Source organism: Rhamphochromis longiceps, linkage group LG6 (genome assembly GCF_057381845.1).
Source record: "Rhamphochromis longiceps isolate RC_006_pf linkage group LG6, R_longiceps_female_GT1.1, whole genome shotgun sequence".
NCBI lineage: Eukaryota > Metazoa > Chordata > Actinopteri > Cichliformes > Cichlidae > Rhamphochromis > Rhamphochromis longiceps.
In genome coordinates this window covers 14,164,400-14,183,730 of record NC_140562.1, presented here as the reverse complement: position 1 = coordinate 14,183,730, position 19,331 = coordinate 14,164,400, and the positions used below count along the sequence as shown (strand labels likewise).

General features: G+C 40.6%; 1 protein-coding gene across 2 annotated transcripts; it reads left to right on the top strand.

Annotated features, from left to right (window-relative positions):
- The first annotated feature begins 1,245 nt into the window (after positions 1–1,245).
- Positions 1,246–9,456, top strand: LOC146667658 (beta-1,3-galactosyltransferase 2-like). 2 transcript variants are annotated; one of them, XM_085409310.1, is made up of 2 exons: positions 1,246–1,605; positions 7,578–9,456. In XM_085409310.1, exon 2 carries the CDS (start codon positions 7,583–7,585, stop codon positions 8,564–8,566), a length of 984 nt encoding a protein of 327 aa, XP_085265436.1. In that variant the 5' UTR covers positions 1,246–1,605; positions 7,578–7,582; the 3' UTR covers positions 8,567–9,456. The 2 variants fall into 2 exon arrangements, with proteins under 2 accessions (XP_085265436.1, XP_085265435.1); XM_085409309.1 differs by having other exon boundaries at positions 1,252–1,833.
- Positions 9,457–19,331: the final 9,875 nt, after the last annotated feature.

Sequence of the window (19,331 nt, the reverse complement as noted above, 5' to 3'; positions counted from 1 at the left end):
CTGCGTCACCTCTTACAGTTTTCCTGTAATCGGAGCTCAAAGATGTCAATGTATAAAGTACAGTAAAGCAAAATGGGAAGATTTTGCTATGAATTTTCTCAAAATCCATACAGTAATTTTTGCTGTGGATCACAGGGTGCAGAGTGGAGATGGCCTAGATTCATAATCCAGTGAAATATCTGCGTCACCTCTTACAGTTTTCCTTTAATCTAAGCTCAAAGATGAGAATATATAGAGTACAGTAGAGTAAATTGTGCAAAGTTTACTATCAATTTTCTCAAAATCCGTACAGTAATTTTGGCTGTGGATCACAGGGTGCAGAGTGGGGGTCACCCAGAGTCATAATCCAGTGAAATATCTGTGTCACCTCTTACAGTTTTCCTGTAATCAGAGCTCAAAGATGTCAATATGTGGAGTACAGTAAAGCATAATGGGAAGATTTTGCTATGAATTTTCTCAAAATCCGTACAGTAATTTTGGCTGTGGATCACAGGGTGCAGAGTGGGGGTCACCCAGAGTCATAATCCAGTGAAATATCTGCGTCACCTCTTACAGTTTTCCTGTAATCTGAGGTCAAAGATGAGGACATTAAAAGTATAGTTGAGCAAATTGGGTAAATTTTATTGTTAATTTTCTCTGAATCATACAGTAATTTGGGCTGTGGATCACAGGGGGGAAAGTGGAGATACACTAAAAATGGGAGTGGATTGTGAAGTAAAATAGTGTCAGGACACAAAACACTGCGTTTCTAAGCCGGTCTTCACCCATACCGTAATATACGTAAGAGTAGTGCAACCACATTTTCGGTGCGGCTGGCGGGGCGGCTAGCTTGACTGCGACTTCGTAAGTGAGGGCTCACTTGACCGCAGTTTTTCGATGTGGCATCACAAAATTATCACGACCACAACAACCGTGAAAATAGTTGGATTTACACTGCTGCTCAATCACAGCTGCCTGATCAATGTTTTTCATTAGCAATTTAGCAAAGTTGATGGTGGTGGTGTGTCTGTGTGAGTGAAAGACAGAGAGAGCGAGCGACAGATTTTCTGTTATAACCTTCATGTTATGGAGGCACAGTGTGAGCACTCAGGTCGCATCAGAGCATCGGGCGGTATAGTGTGAGACCCTGCACGTGACCTACCAACTTCTAACCCCTGCGAGTCAATCGTGCAGTTTGAAAATCGCACAGTGTCTGTCCAGCTTTAGGTGTGTACTGTCGTCCGAGACTTGCACCGCAGTGTCGGCGTTTGTTTCCCTGTTGGCCATGCTTCTTGTTGTGGTCATCTGTTGTCTTCCGGTATTTTCTCCGCAAGCGACCTTTCCTCGACCAATGAGATGAGCGGTAATCTGAATTGTCATACTCGAATTGTCATAAGTGTGCTGTCAGCTCATTGGTCACAAAGCAGGAGAGGGTCTGGGAATTATGTTTTCAAACAAAGTGTTAATTCCATAAACATTTATAGACTACTTTTGATTCTCACTGTATTACGGAACAAAGTGCGTCCCTTATTAGCTCAATACGGGATGTGTACCTTTGTTTCGAAATACAGGACGATTCCGTATTTTAAGGGACGGTTGGCAACCCTAGACTCGGCGTGACTTCAGGTAAACTCTGCACTGGGAGGTCCCCTGTCTGCGACCACACCGTTTAGGAACTCTTTGGAGTTTATCTGCGTAAAATCTGTTTATAAAGACAAAAGCGTAGAAGACCGCTTTTCACAAACAAGCGGATGGAAATCAAGGAACAACGCAACCTACGTGGGTTTCCCGTGTTGAATAAACTTTCCATCCACGCTTTACTTCGTGCTCCGATTTAATGCCCAACAAAAACAGGTGAGCACAGAATGATGTTATTACGTGAAAGGATTATTCTGGAATAAAGAAAAGTTCTCCTGATAAGACAAAGTCGGCTTGCATGCTTCGAGAAATTTCACCGAACGCGGAAATGATGGCTAAACGCCTACATTTATGGTGTCTGTAGTTTTTCCGTCTGCATAGCGGTTTCCGTTTGATCAGCAAACGTAGAGGGGGATTCACAAACGGCACACACTGCCGGTGTTCTGGAGAACAGGGCAATTCTAAATGTTAGCTGCACGAGGCTGGACACGGATGACCCATATGTAGGTCGAATGCTGATTGATTGATAAGTGGGCCGGAATAAGGAAGATCAACACAGATCTAAAAGTACAGCATGAAATGCACAGGCAGTGGTGGAGTGCATATTTTTTCATTGTTTTTGAACCCTCTTTTTCGCTTCTGTTTTTTGTTTGTTTGGACATCACTCATCTGTGCAGCTAGACTAACACTACACGTTGACTTCCTCATTGGAGTGTGGTGATCTCTAAAATGGAAAAAAGGCCAAGAGTTGCTCCTAGGCTTAATATTTTGTTATAAACAGCGAAAACAAGCAGAACTATTGTACACATCTGATTACCACAGTTTTCAAGTGTTATATTACAAGTGGAAGTGTTCTCTGCATTACACTCTATGAGTGTCTGTAGACTGCTTTCTGTCTACATCCGCTCCAGCATAAAACAAGTTATCAGGTTCAGTAGCCTATGTAAAACATTTCACTGAACCTAAAATACAGAATCTTTAACAGTGTACTCTGGACAGGGGCGTTTTTAGCGTTTTTAGCCCATTTCTGGCTAAAGCACCCCCAAAGATTTCTTACTTTTTTGACAATATTTGGTACAGGATATTGTCTTTTTTGTGTGTGTGATACACTACAAAAAATATAGAAAGCATGCAGTACTTGGTTGAGATGTAATATTTTAACAACAAAAGTATAGATACCCCCCTCCCAAAATGGTTTGTTCCAGCTCGCCTTGCCCCTGCTCTGGCTCTTGTGCCCTACGTGGTGTGCGATATTGCATATTTTGGTATCGATCCGATACCAAGTAAATACGGGCCAGTATCGCCGATACCATTACCGATACTTTTCAATAAATAAGGTGGATGCCTCATTGAATTGCTAAATCACAATTAATTTTCATGACCTTAAGTGTTTTTTGTGATTTTTTTTTTCCTTTTGTATTATTAATTACTTAAAACCCAGGACATAATTAGGAGAAATCATTTATTTATAATTAAATAAAAAAATGCTTTATTATTGTGGCGGGCCATGGTCTGCGATGCTGCTGCAGAGGAGATGGACTCACCTTCACTGCATCTACAATGATGCCTCACCGGCTTAAAACCTGTGCGCTGCTTGTGCTGTTGTTGTTTTTGGTGTTGATGTGTACAGCTGGCAGCAGGATGGCTGCAGCCATTAAATGTAGGCTACAGTTACAGCAACCGGGTGATCACTGTAAGGGTGGACAGCGCGCGGCTTGGGGTGAGCCGGAGGCTGGCACGCCAGCGGGACCTGCCAAGCTGGAGATGAAGGTCGAGGTGCGCGGGGGTCCTGCCTGGCCCTGAATGCTGTCCGCCCAGCTGCCTCTGAGCCCTGGCTCACTTCCACTGCTGCTGCGCCGCCGCTGCTTGCCACATGGGTGGCCATCAGGCCAGCTCCCGGGCTTCCGCTGGAGTCGCGGGCGACCACCAGAGTGAACACTTCCCTGTCGCTGGGCCGGGGCATGGGGCGCCAATGGTCCGGGCCGATTCCCTCGCCTGCTCGCGGGGTGGGGTGAAGCGGGCGATGGGGGTATGTGGCAGGGCGTGTTCTGTGATGCCGCTGCAGGTTTGGTGGTGGTGATGTGTACGGCTGCCAGCGGGAGAGCTGCAGCGGTTGAATGAACTGTTACAGCAACCGTGTGATTATTGAGCGCAACACCGAAATATAAGGGGGGGGGGGGGGGGGGAAGCAAAGTGTTTACTGCTGACACAGGAGCGGCGAGTCCAGCGACCTGGCTGTTTCGTTTTTGCCGAAAGCACAGCATAGCATAGCAAACAAGCAGAACTGTCAAACAAAACATAACATAAAAGAATCGATCTAACCAGGCTAGTATCGATCCGATACCGATCCCGACTTGGGATTGATACTATCGATATTTGGATCAATCCGCCCACCACTAGCCCTCACTGCCAGACCGATAGTCGCTGAGATGCAGAGGAGCGGAGGTGTAAGTGCCTGCCTTAAAACAGGACATATTAGCTGCATTTAACCTTCAGTTACTCTTTATATAGTTAGGTAGGAGTCAGACCATGTTTCTTTTTAGCTGAAAAACATTACACCCGGGTAACCTGCAGTGTTGAAAACGTGTTTTCCGATGATGTTTGCTACCCTACAATCCGTCCTGCTCTGTAGTAAAATAAGCGACAGTTGACGGTCCTGTTGCTCCCATTGAAATGTATAAAGCCTATTTAAAATCTAAAACTTAAAAGTGTCTGTAGCCTGCTGTTGTTACCACTGTCCTGTTTGAAAAGGAATGAGAGAAGCCGGTTATTTTGTCATATGTGCCGATATTAAACCCAAGGTACTTATCAGCTAACTGACTGCATTCCCATTAGCCTTAACTCCTGTTGTGTGTGTGTGTACAGAGAGACAGTCACGTTCATAATGGATATAAGGAAGTTTTTTCAAAAAAGTAGCCACATTTAGTTAAAAGTGTAAGATCAAATTATCCGTCAATAAAGGATAATGTTGGATCAGTGTTTCAGTATTTATATCTTTTATTAGATGTTCATGTGTTTGGTTATTTGCCTTTTGGTTGAAAGTACATTGAGAAGGGACTTTAATAGTGATTTCAATAGTATTTTTTTCATATTAATTTAACTTTTTTCATTCAATACAATCTATTTGTGTATGATTGTCAGTCCAAAGAGGGAGAGAGGAAAGAGGGGAACGTGAGGAGAAAGTACAAGGTCAGGAAGAACCAGGTAAGAAAACAGACAGGGAACAGTGACAGGCAAAACAGAAACTGTTAAACTGCTTGAGAGAGTTGACCACGAAACAGTGATAGATTTTCCAACCTCAAGGTGAGGCGACATAGGTTAAAATGATATAAAAAATCTGCAGAGCCATATTAGTAGTATCTGCAGTAAAGAGCTTTTCATACATTGTACCATAGGCACAGTTGTCTCCATTTTTATAATTTTTTTAATTAATATTTTGTACATTTCAAGGACTCTTCTATTTTTGGAGTGTATTTTTTATGTATCTGTATTATATTATACATACACTTTAAAAGTGAATCTCTGTCCAAAAAATGCATTCAGTTTACTTTTTACTCACTGTGAGCATCATTCATTATTCTCCCCCAGTAATTAAGGTTAGGATATGTATTTTTTTTTTTATTCCAATCCATTTTTCTTTTGCAGCATTTAAATAACCTTTGTCAGATTTGATGGTTTTGATACAGACTTTTCAAAAAGCTGTTTTGGTTTTCTTTCACAAATGTGGGGATTAGATTTTTTTTTAGAATTGAATATTGATTTATTGATTAGCATTCAAATATCTCAGTGAAAACAGAATAAAGATCTACCACAAAGCAAGAAACCAAGACAAGGCTAATGAAAAGGTATTGGCTGAAGCATATGCTTATTAAATTGTGTTAAAATGTACAAAACAGTGATCTCATGTTTTGAGACTTGATGAATTTAAGAATCTTATTATTTAATAAAGAAATTTGCAGACTTGCACAGAGATGGTAAAATTATGATGACTGATAACGAAGACGAAGACAACAGTCGATGAGGACAGGGAGGAACAGGGGTTTAAATGCACCAAGGAGACAATCAGAGAGAACTCGGGACAACTGGAGACATTTAGGGATACAGGGACTGACAGAGACAGGGAAGAAGTCTCATTGTGACAAGTAAAGTTTATCTTGCTTGGCTGGGCAGCTCTCCTGGTGCTCAGCACCCCCAAAGCCCTGATCCTAGAATCGCCCCTGACTCTGGATGTTGCTTCTGTATTGACTGTTAAGATATTTGACTTCATAAATGAATGGCAAGGGTAGAGGGTTTTTAGAAATTGCCAAAGCTTTCTGAGTCATTATCTACCGCGTATGTTGCAAAAAAATTTTTCCGAATGTGACCCTGCCCTGTAACATAGAGATGTACTGAATGTGTTTTGGTTTTGTGAAAAATTAGTTTTCAAAAAAGAAACTGTGAAATACATGAAGTTGACATCAAGTGACGATGAGCTGGTCCTGATGTTTCTGAACCAGAAAAGGAAGAAAGAGATTCTGGCTATGTCTAGTTCTCACCAGAAGCAACCATCAAACCATGAGATTTTCATCTGAGGAGGCAAACAAATAGGTTCAGTGAGCCGATTGACCCCGAATCGTGTCTAGCTGTGTGTCTGAGTTAAAATAGAATTATTTCCGAATTGTATATTCAACACGATGAGCGCATTTGTTGCCAAGTGCAGTGGTCTGATTAGGTTAAAGCTGTTTATTCGTGTCCAAAAAAAAAAAGATAAATGTCAAAACATTGTTCTGTGTGAATGGCTGCAAGAAAGAAAATAGGTGAGGCCCAAATAAATTTTTAACAAGAAATATTCACACAAATATTACACATCTGGTGTGTAAAGGCCTTTTGATAGCGAATTTGGATAGGTAACTGAGGATAGATCTGCACAGCAGTCCCACCTGACTGCTGTTTTGAGCTTTTCAAGGGCCAGCCACTCAGAAAGGTAAGCGTGTCCTTGAGAGCAATGGAAACAACTTCTTTCAGACATTAGATTAATTGGGTGACCACACTAAGGCCCAGTACGAAACAATTATTTGAACTGTGAATCATGCGGCGCTCCTTTATCACATTGAGAGTAGGGGCATGCATCGATCAGTAAATCAACAGCTTTGCTTCTATGAGCGGCCGTCTCGTGCCAAACGGGTGCAACGTCTGCATTGCTGTTGCTGTGGCACCAAAACTGTTTGTCAGGCTCCCACTTTCTTCACTTGTGAACAAGACCCAGAGATACTTGAACTCCTCCACTCCCGGGCAGTGACTCGTCCCTGACCCGGAGTGGGCAGTCTGGCCTTTTCCTACTGAGGACCATGTTCTCAGATGTGGAGGTGCTGATTGTCATTCACACTTAGCTGTGAACCCCTCATGAAGCCTGCAGAACCACATTCTCTGCAAAAAGCAGATATGAGAAATTGAGGGCTACAAAGCTGGAAGCCTTATGACTTTAGTCAAAGGAGCTTGCAAAGAAAAGCGTCTGGACTTCTTTAAGTTACTTGAAGACGTTTCACCTCTCATCCGAGAAGCTTCTTCAGTTCTAAGGTCAAATGGTGGAGAGTCCCAGATATAAACCTAGTGGGAGTATCCCCCCACAGAGGGACAAAGGACCCCCTGATGATCCTCTAATCGCCTGAGACAAGGTGTGAAACTGGGTGTGGGTCCCAATCAGCCAGAGTTTCGGGTGTGTTCATTGTGCAACCTGGCCCCACCTTATCATGCGAATTCCTGAGATCAGATGGCCCAGGAAGTGAGTGGGCATTAAGTAACTTAAAGAAGTCCAGACGCTTTTCTTTGCAAGCTCCTTTGACTACGATGACCTGGATGACTGAGAACCTTCACAGACCTTATGACTTTAATTCTGTTATTTATTAATTTGTGTATTGCTGTGTTATCAGAATACGTGCTGTACAAGTTCTCGCGATAAAATATGTTTCCTTTCTCTGTAGTTTTCATGGACAAGAAGAGGCACCTAAAAGGCATCTTCATTTGCATTGCAGCAGCAGTGATTTTCATCTTTTTCTATCTCAATTCCAACAAAGTGGTTAGGAACATTCCTTATCAACCAGCATCAGCAGAGCCACGTTGGGAGGATCCAGGACCATATCATGTGGCCTACCCACGAAACTACAAATTCATCATGGATGACACGCCTACATGTAGGACCACAACTCCTTTCCTTATTCTGATGGTTCCTGTTGCACCCGGTAATGTGGCAACTCGGGATGCCATCCGGCAGACGTGGGCAAATGAGAAGCTGGTTCTGGGTCAGCAGGTAGAGACTGTCTTCATAGTGGGCCTCCCTGGTGGAAGTGATGCTAAACATCAGCAAGAGAAGCTTCAGCAGGAGAATCAGCTGTACCATGACCTGATTCAGAGCAACTTTCAGGACAGCTACTATAATCTGACTATCAAGACTATGGTCATGCTGGAGTGGCTGGCTGCACACTGTACTAAGGCTTCCTTTGTCATGAAGATCGACTCCGATGTTATACTCAATGTCCCGAATCTGGTGAAACTGTTGGTGGATCCTAGCACAGCTAAGCAAAACTATATGACTGGGCTGGTTTGGTGGCATAGTCCTGTTTTAAGGAACCCATTTATAAAGTTCTACATGCCTCGATCTGTGATTGCTGAATCAGAGTACCCCCCGTATCCGCTCGGCTTTGCCTACGTCATGTCACTAGACCTTCCTGGGAAGATCTTGGGAGTGTCACCTGAGATCAAACCGATCTACATTGAAGATGCTTACCTCGGCATGTGTCTGAAACGCCTGGGCGTATCTCCTACTGACCCTCCAGAAGAAACAATGTTTCTTGTCAATCCCAGCCATTCTCTGAGCAGCTGCAGTCTTTCAAAGGTGATCACTTCGACAACAACAAGCATCTTGCAAATGAATGGCTACTGGGAGAGGATCAAACGGGGAGTTCAGTGCTGAAGGTTTTCCAAAAAAGGTATTGTTTATAGGATTTTGGATCAATGGAGTGGGAACCTGAATCTGGCCAATGGTTAAAACAAAAATAAAATATTGCATATTTATTATGTGGCAAAATGGAGACACCTTTGTTACGGTACATCTTGCAAAATCTGATCATTAGGCCAAGTTAATATAATTTTCTTTCCTTTGAAAAAGGTCAATATATTTAACTGAAGCACAGAGGTTGTGAGAGGCTTTTTGTCAGGGGTTAGTATTAAGAGTACATTTATATATTTACATGTTAGATCTTTGTGGTGATATTGGATTTTCAAATGATAAAATGATATTGTAATCACTTTTTATTGAAGTCAGCCAGGCCTCCTTTATCCTCAGCTCAAGTGTGAGATGTTTAAGTTACTTTTATATCCTCTTGTATTTAACTTTAGCTCTTTTGTCTTTCTGTACTTTTTACTCTCTGTGTTTGTCTTTTATATTTGGTGTTATGGTATGGATAACACCAAAGGATATACATATAAATAAAGGATATATAGGATTTAGGATATAAATGCTGTGGTGTTTTTCCTAGTTCATGTAACATACTTGTTTCTATGTCAAGTTAAACTGATGTTATCTAAACTATGTTGCATGTATGATCTTGATGCAATGCGATATAGGAAAAGTACCACGAGTTTAAACAAACTGGCCAGTACTGGGAATACAGTTGTAGTTTCTCATACTTCCACAAGATGGCAGACTTTGATTCGATAAAATTTAAGCCACAACACTCCTAACCACTTTAAACAACAACAACAACAACAATTTTTATTAATCTGCTGCATATTTATCAACCCCACTCATTTAAAAGTTTGATGTAAATTTCTTCAAAACACAATTAAAATATTTACATTAAATAAAAATCATTTTATGTCTGTTTAAGTCCAATTGAAGTTTTTAATTTTTAACCAAAAATCCAGCATCAAAGAAATGTACTATGTGGTGTTTGTTTTCCAAATGAATGGAAATTTTGAATTTTTAAGGTAAAATATATAATTGTTAAACTACTTTTAATTACATTTACCTAACATTATCTGGCCATATATTTGAGAACAGTGACATTCGTCTAAAACGAGACAATTTTAAAATACAACTTTTAGCATTTAACAGACATCTAAAGAAAGGTTTAGCTCACACAGAAGGATTTAGGAATGCTGACTTGAACGCATCAGGAAGCTCGGGAGGAATGCCAGGAACCTCTTCCTCATCATTGTGTCAAGAGGAGCAACGATGCTGAGGTGAAAGGCAAGTCTGCCATTTATCCTGTCAGCCAGTGAGTTCGCTCATAAACTTCCAAAAAAACTTCCAGAACATGTTGATGAACACAACGAAGCACCAAAACCTCTGACCCATCAAGGTCAGAGTTTTAGGCAAGCACTCATGGGTACTGTGTATTAAGAACTGAATCTTTTTTGGCTCCAGTAGAAATCAACAGTGAGTACTGAAATCTTTGGTAGGTTCCAAACCTAAAAGGAGAGACGTGCATTTGATTGTCTGACACTTTTAAATATCACTTATGTGCAGTTTCATGCTTAGAATAAAGAAGTATTTCTTTCACACAGTCTGCACAACTGAGTGCTGTATTGTGCCTACAGCAGGAGCGTTAATGCTATTTGGGGAATGATGGTTTGACATCATGGATTTTCTTAAAATTTAAAGATGCTTAAAGAATATGAAAAGCATGCATGAAAGAATTACAGTCATTGTTGGCAATTTTAAAAGCAATTTTCATATTGATAAAAAGGGGGGGGGAAACCGGCGAGTAACATGCTCAGAACTAATGGTCATACAATGGTTTGTCTCTGTTCCACGAGGGTAATGTGATAGGTTTGTGTTTTCATTTATCTCCAGCTCTCTGATCCATTAACTTTCTGTCAAGGCCCTGTTCTAGCTCCCGCTGACTGCAGCCTTAACCAAGAAAACAGCTAAAAATTTAAATAGCGACAATTTGTTTGTCATACTCTCTCTCCCTTCAGTATTTTATGCCTTTGGTGACACAATGAAGTGGGCACACACTGTTCCTCACAGATTTATTGATTACTTAGCACAATTACCCACCAATTTTGACTCCCAGTACCTTAAACTCTCGTTGAGGTTTTGAAGTACCAGGCTGTGGGAGCTGTTGGAGTTGATCGCACTACATGTGTTAGTGATGTCTGGCTCCAACTGATCCACACAGGGGGCCACCTGTGAGTCCTGTAAGACCAGGACCAGTAATCCCACTAGTCAAACAAACTTTAAATTTGAAGGTCACACACACATGGGTGTGCTAGTGTGAGTGTACCATACGTTTGTTGGTTTAGCACTGCTGTGCTTTTTGTCACTTTAAATGTTAAATGTTGCAACCATTTTTTTCTTCCTCCTTTTCAGACTACTTCCTGTCTCTGCCCACTAGACAGATTGTTTGAGCATGTGTCTGCGGTGTGTGCATTACTAGGCCATATATTGTGTTCCTGTTTCAGGTATAAACACAAACCCTCACAGAGACTATACAGACTTTTCAATTTGTACACTCACAACACAGGAAATTGCTCATCTTCTTCCTTCCTTTGATGCTATCAAAAAGGATTGAGTTGATGGAGCTCAGAATGATTTATTGTGTGCAGTCTTTCTCCTTCTCTCTCTGTAGCTTTGAGGAGAATTGGATATCATTTATGTTCCTAAGAAACCAAAGCCTTTCTCAGTAGTTTGGTGCGGGGTAATAGAAAGTGTGTTTTGAATTTACTGAAGCTGAGAAGAAGTTAAGCATACACAGATAAAAATAGACATACCAAATACCAATGAATGACACAATTGCTGTTTTTTCAAAGCATAAAAAGGTGACTTGCTTCACAGATAAAGGGAAACAGAGGGATTAGGATGATTTTGCTCCAGGCTAACGTGCAAACCCAATTTAAACTTCATGTCCATTTAAATCACAATGACAAGGCAAAATTGGACACTCTGAAAATATATTTTTACAATTGCTTCAATGACTTTGAAAGTACAAAATACATAAAATACTGTCCAACTGAGCTCCTCGCAGACCAGGTGTCCTTCAGACTAGCCTCCTATTCCCCCTGCAGATCGGCTGTCTGCTCTGTCACCCTGAGAAGAAAGACTGCACTGCAGGGTCATAAACTTGAGCTGGTCCTGTTTTGGCCGTAGACACACACACACACCAAAAACATCCATCAGTGCATGTATCTTTAAAGCAGGTACAGTGGTTTAAGTTGCACTGATGTGCAGAATATTATGGTTTTTTTATGGGAAGTAAACCACTGAACAGATAACTATATTGAAGAGTTTTAATTGCATATGTTAAAACAGCTCTGTGCTACATGAACATGCTCCTCTACATGAAAACCACAGTGACAGAGTTAAGCCAAGCTAGTAGTATAATGAATCCAATGACAATACGAAAAGAGCTCATTTTTTTTACCTGTACAGCCCTCAAATATTGACACACTCATTTGAAAAAAATCTGGAGACAAGCTGACAGTAGAGTGAATACTCACAAACAATGTCTTGAATAATCAGGCCCCATCTTATCTTAAAGACCTCATAGAGCAATATCACCCCAGCAGAGCATTTGGCTCTCAGACTGCTAGTTTGCAATTTTGGGAGGCAGAACCTTCAGCTTTCAAACCTCTCTTCTGTGGAACCAGCTCCCAGTTTTGATTGGATAGTTTCTATACTTTTGATATTAGGCTTTAAACTAAATAAACTTAAAACACCAGTCATTAAATGCATTTAATCATTAGTTATTAATAATCGTTGGATCTCTTCCACAGTGACCTGGCAGCCTCCTGGCCCTCCCCCAGCCTGGTTCTGCCAGAGGGTTCTTCCTGTTAAAAGAGAGTTTTTCCTTTTCACTGTCACTAAGTGGTTGTTCATAACTGAAGAAACTGAATTTTTTAAAATAAAATACTTGTTTTTACAACAAGAAAACAGAAAACAAAGGCTATATGAGGCTTTTGGACAAACAACCAAGTAGTTTAAGGACAAAAGGCGGCTCTTTTGTTCTTTCTGTGCCTGGCTCTTTCTCTCACTCACACAAACACCATGGACAAACCATTAATGTGAAAGTAAGCCAGACTCTGTGGTGATTTAGGAGTAGCAGACAGTGTGAGGGTAAAGGCCAAGCTCTGGGTCTCATTCAATCTCTCTCCATTCACCAGCCCATAAATAATAACACAGGCACAAACTGACACAAGTAAGAGTTTGAGATGAAGGACATAGGGGGAAAAAAACAGAGAGGACGTGGTGTCTTTTGATGACTAAGAGAAAGAAGAACAGCAGCAAAGAGCAAGAAGACAGGTGTGGGAACAGAAAGAAAATCAGATGTCCTGCTGCTTCCAGCTCAGTGTCAAAGAGCGATGAGGGACTTGAAGCAGTCATACAGAACAAAGTTGTTTGGAAAAATCACAGAAGAATGTAGTTACCTCCACCAAAGACTTTGCAGCTGTGATTATGAGCCTCTGACTGATTATAAATTTATTGTTATTTAAAAAACAACAACAAAAAAGAAACTTCTAAAATGGAAAAAAAAAAAATCAAAAGTAAAACAACAAACAAAAAAACATTTAAATTTACAAATTACAAATTACTTTCATCATAGACATATTAAATGTTGGAGCACTGTAAAGCATTTTAATTTACAAACAGTCAATTTACACTATCGCATTTTTCACATTGTTTATTTCACAATAATAATAACGATAATGACAATCAATTAAAAAATCAAATTCAGGGCTTGAGCAAACCATTTGAATTAAAATATACACTCACTAACCAATTCATTAGGTACACCTTGGTAGTACGGGGTTGGTCCCTTTTTCATCTTCAGAATTACCTTAATGTTTCATGACACAGATTCAACAACATTCCTCAGAGATTTTGTTGTTTGTCGTTACACTGTGGTCATAAAGGGATGGATACAGTCAGCAACAGAGCTTAGGTAGCCCGTGGTGCTTAAATGATGTACAATTAGTACCCAAAGCGTGCCGAAAAAATCATCCCTGATATCATTACCCCACCAGCAGCCTGAAACACTGATACAATGAAGAATGGATCCCTGATTTCATGTTGTTTATGCCAAATTATGAGCCTACCATTGAAAATTTTAGCTTGAATTGACACTTTCAGACAAGATTGGTTTTCCAATCTTTTATGGTCCAAATTTGGCCTCAGTTTCGACATGGCACAACGTGTGCTCCTCTGCTTCCTTAGCCCATCTGCTTCAATGTTCCATGGCAATTCAGAGATGCTCTTCTCCATACCTCAGTTGTAATGAATGGGGAAAATCCCAGTAAATCAGCAGTCCCTGAAATACCCCACCTGGCACCAACAACCATGCCGGGTTCAGAGTCACTTGAATCAATTTTCTTTCATCTTTTGAGCTTTGGCAGGTCATGTCGACCACTTCTGCATGTTTAAAAACAATGAGTAATAATTTTTCATAATTATTATTTCTTTTAAAAAAAGAGGATGTTTCAGTGGCAAGGAGTACAATAGGAGAAAATCAAAGAGCGTCCTTGTTTCCCTGAGCAGAATTGCCAGATGCTCTGTGTACACTGCCTTTTCTCATTTCTTTACATTTAGTCAAGTTCCTCTTGACCACAAGGACCCCTGCCACTCAGGTTCTCACGATCCCTGTCAAGGAGTCACTCTGCAGGCTGTGAGAAGCACTGGTAGCCCCTGCTGCTGGAGGCCTCCTGCTGTGGTCAGTTCCCTAAAAACACACATGCAGACACAGACAAAAACACACACAAACATGTCACAGGCCCATGTATGTTGTATATACACAGAATCAAACAAGCGTACATAATAGTATACAGTCTCTTACTCCCGATTCTTCTCCAGCATCCTCTCTCCTCTTTCTCTCATAACAAACACAGCTGTTCAGACTGCCCTGCTACAGGAAAAAAGAAGCTCCAGCATAAGATCTATGCATGTTCTTGATTTATTACATATCTCTTATATAATCACAATTTGTGCTATTTTATTGATGGTTGAAAGACCTGAAAATTGGAATAATTTGTTCTTAACACACATACTTCTTGTAAACATAATTGTAAAAATAATGGTGATACCGTAGTTCTTGTAGCCACAGTAATGATAAAGTGAGACTGTCCCTATCAGGGAAAGTGTTTGGTTTTGTTTTGGTTATAATGAAGGTAGATTAACGCCTGTGTGTCATGGGAAATGCTTTCCATACCACTTGTGCTTTGACACTGTAAAATCTGACAAGTTGCCAGTACTTAAAAAGATTATGCAGACTCACTGCATTAGAAAACTTACAGTTTATTTAAGATATTTAAGTTAGGGCAACTTGTTCAAAATGAGTACTTAGAATAACTTGTTTTTTCCGAGTGAGCAATACTAAATGAATTACTTCAGTTGACATATATGTTATATGTCAAGTTCTTTCAAGTACCATGCACTCACAATGAACGTGTACATTTTAGTCACTATGTCTCACTCTTTCCATATGCAGTCACTATATATAATGCATTTATGCATACATTACATATGAAATTCACAGATAACAGTGTATTTTTAACCAAACAACTTATCAAGATCTAAACATACCTTTAACTTGCTATTTCCTGGTCATGCCAGTACTCCTGGCTAAAGATGGGCAGATTGATCCAAATTTTGTTTGTATATGATATGATAGGACCGATACTTTGTTTTGGTCCTCTAAGATCAGTATGTAGATCTCTGAATTTTGTTAAATTATTATTATTATTATTATTATTATTATTATTATTATTATTATTATTATTATAAATATACTTTAACCTCATAAGACCTGAACTCTTTCATGGCATGAATTTTTAATTTCTCTTTGCTATTTGGGCTGATTGGGACCTGATGAATGTAAAAACAAAGAATCGTGGGATGCATTTTTTTTTTTTTACCTGATTTCAGTTTCTGAGAAAAATGAGATCCACATTTGAGGACATTCGCTTTAAATTTCGATAGAACAGTGGCAGTATGATGTCTTCGTAAGTGCATATCAGGTCCTTGAAGAGCAAAATGTAGTATTTTGGTCTAGACATCAGAAAATGTGATGTCCACATATGTGGACACCAGGTCCTAAGAGGTTAAATATGTCTTGATGCATGCTCAATCATCCAGCTAACGAAATCCCAAAAAGTTGATTCTGTTCTGTTCATCTGAAAATGTCACGTCTCGATCAACCAAATCAATGTTTTGGGTACCTCAAATATATATATATAAAAAAAAAAAAGCCTTTCTGTGTTCACTTTCATGTCTATGATTTTTATAGCCTATATAATATTTAAACAGCAGGAGCTGATCCAAAGTGCTTTAGAGACAGAAACATTTACAAGTCCTCTATAAAAAAAACCTCAATGTCAAAATAGATGTTTTGTTCCGTTCACCAGTTATCGTGAAAAGTAAAAATCACAATCATTTAGTGGTTTAACTAGTGACTAACCCATTTTAGTTAGTCACTAAAATGGGTTTGGGAATTTGCAAAATGATGATTCATCTCACAAACCATGACACGCTGCTCTCCCCTACATAAGCTGCATTTAAGTCAAAAGTATCAGTATTGAGAATATTGTCAATACTGGCCCTGTACACTATCACATACAGTACAGTAGCAGTACTGGTGATGATTTTGCTGAAATTGACACACTTTGGAAAGCACTCCAGCAGGCTGGACCGGGCCTAATCTTTGACATTCCTGGATTATGATTTACAAAGGACAAATCTGGAAAATAAAAATAGGTCCATAAATATCTGGACAGAGAGAACATTTTTTTTCAAATTTTGGTTCTTTGCATTACCACAATGCATTCTAAATAAGACAACTCATTTCAGTTATTTAATTGGACAAATTTAATGACTGAATCTTCTATCTCTGGGCATGAGGTCACTGAGGCAGCTAAAGAACTCCTTGGTGGCAGAGCCCCTGGGGTAGATGAGGTTCACCCTGAGTTCCTGAAGTCTCTGGATGTTGTAGGGCTGTATTAGTTGACACGTTTCTACAATGTTGCGTGGAGATCCGGGATGGTACCTCTGGATTGGCAGACTGCGGTGGTAGTTCCCACTTTTAAGCAAGGGGACTAGAGTATGTGTTCCAACTATAGGGGGATCACACTGCTCAGCCTCCCTGTGAAAGTCTATGCAAGGGTGCTGGAAAGGAGAGTCTGTCCATTAGTCAAATCTCAGATGCAGGAGCAACAGAGCAGTTTTCATCCTGGTTGTGGGACACTGGACCAGCTCTTTATCCTCTCAAGGATTCTTGAGGGTGCATGGGAGTTTGCCCAACCAGTCTATATGTGCTTTGTGGTATTGGAGAAGGCATTCAACCATGTCCGTCAGAGTGTCCTGTGGAAGGTGCTTAGGGACTATGGGGTATTTGGCCCATTGCTACGAGCCATACAATCCTTATACAACCATTGCATGAACTTGGTCTGCATAGCTGGCAATAAGTTGGACTAGTGGGTGATGGGCTCCGCCAGGGCTGCCCTTTGTCACAGATTCTGTTCGTAATTTTTATAGACAAAATTTCTAGGTGTAGCCAAGTGGCAGAAGGCTTTCACTTCGGTGGTCTCAGAATCTCATCTCTGCTCTTTGCAGATGATGTGGTTCTGTTGGCTTTATCGGGTGATGACCCCCAGCTCGCACTGGAATGGTTTGCAGCCGAGTGTGAAGCGGTGGGAATGAGATTCAGCACCTCCAAATCTGGCCATGGTCCCCAGCCAGAAAAGGGTGCAGTGTGCACTCCTGGTCAAAGACGAGTTCCTGCCCCAGGTGGAGGAGTATAAGTATCTCAGGGTCTTGGTTACGAGTGATGGGAGAAAGGAGCGGGAGATTGACAGACAGATGTTTTGGGTCATTGTCCATTTGTATTATGAAACGCCACCCAATCAATTTGACTGTATTTAGCTGGATTTAAGCAGACAGTATGTCTCTGAACACCTCAGAATTAATTCTGCTGCTTCTGTCCTGTGTCACATTATCAATAAAAACTAGTATCCCAGTTCTACTAGCAGCCATGCAGGCCCACGCCATTAGACTGCCTCCGCAGTGTTTTACAGATGATGGGGTATACTTTGGATCATGAGCTGTTCCACCCCTTCTCCATACTTTCTTCATACCGTCATTCTGTTAGAAGTTGTCTTGGTTTTTCCAGAGCTTTGCTGGATTTCTAGATGTTGTTTAGAAAAGTACAATTGAGCCTTGAGGCTCTCTTTATTTCTCTTTATTTTATACTTGGATATCATTATGTCTACTTCCTGGAGAGTGTTGTTAACTTGGCAGTTGCAAAGGGGTTTCTCATTACCATGTAAATGATTGTGCAATCATTCCCCACTGTTGTCTTCCATGGACATTCAGATCTTTTTGTGTTGCTGAGTTTACCAGTGCTTTCCTTCTTTCTCAGGATGTACCAAACTGTAGATTTTGTCACTTCTAATATTGTAGCAATTTCTCTGATGTTTTCACAGCTTAAGGATGGCTTGTTTCACCTGCATAGGAGCACCTTTGGCCACATATCGTCACAGCAAAATCCTCCAAATGCAAGCATCACACCTCAAATCAGCTCTAGGCCTTTTATCTGCTTAACTGATAATGACATAACAAAATTGCCCATAAAATAGCATTTGAGTCAACTGTCCATTGCTTTTGGTCACTTTACAAAGAGGCTGGCACATGTTAAGGAGTTGAATTTCCTAAACCCTTCATCCAATTTGAATGTGGATACTCTCAAATGAAAGCTGAGAGTCTACACATGGTGTCCATGTAAATTATATAACTATTCCAATATAATTGGAATATGTTTCAGTAAACAGGTAAAAAACAAATAAAATAAATGTTCAGCTGCACTGACGGGAAATCAAAGAGAATCAATGCTAATGAGCACTTCTGATAAACCAAGCTGTGGGAGTTTTGTGTAATTTGTCATTGATCTTTAATCATAATGTGGTGCATTGTTCTACTGTTGCTAATTATATGTTTTGTAAGAAACCTGTTACCACAGAAAGCCTGAATGGAATTCACCCCCAGCTGTAGCCACAAAGACTTGCACCACCGGCTTCTGTTTGCTGTGTGTTGACTGGAACTGCTGTAAACCCTTTAATATTGACATTTGTCAGGCCTCCACTCATCATCGTTGTAATGGTATAACTGTAAAGTAAGCAAATTGGGTTTTTGGCCAACATCGCCAAACAAATTTTTTTCACGTTTTTGTTTCATGAGTGTTTCTGAGATTCTTTTTTCTTTTTTTTAACCTCTTTCTTGTTTGCTGGCGTCCATCCTCACAGGACGTCTCACCACAGCCCATTTGCAGCACTGATGACTTCGAGCACAAACTGCAGTGAGAAACGTCATTAACATCTGTTTGTGGTCCACACAGAGAGGTTTAAGGCCATGTGAAAACAAAACAACAACACTGACGAGGCCAACAACTGCAGAGTCTGGGGCAGGGACCGAATGTGGTTTCCCATGACTGTGTCATCCCAGCTTCCCTCCCCTGTCCACCCTCCCTCGGCCTTGTTGTTTTTCTTGCTCTCTTCTTCCCACTCACTCTCCGCCATTAAATCTCGCCTAGTCTTCCTCTCTACGCTCTTCTCTCTTCTCTTTTACTATACCCTCCCAGTTCCTGTCAGATCATTTTTCTTTCCTGTTGTGCTGACATCTCACTGTCACCTCCTCTGCCTCTTCTTTCCTTCTTGTCCTCCCTGTTCTCCCCTCCACCAGCTCCAGCACTCAT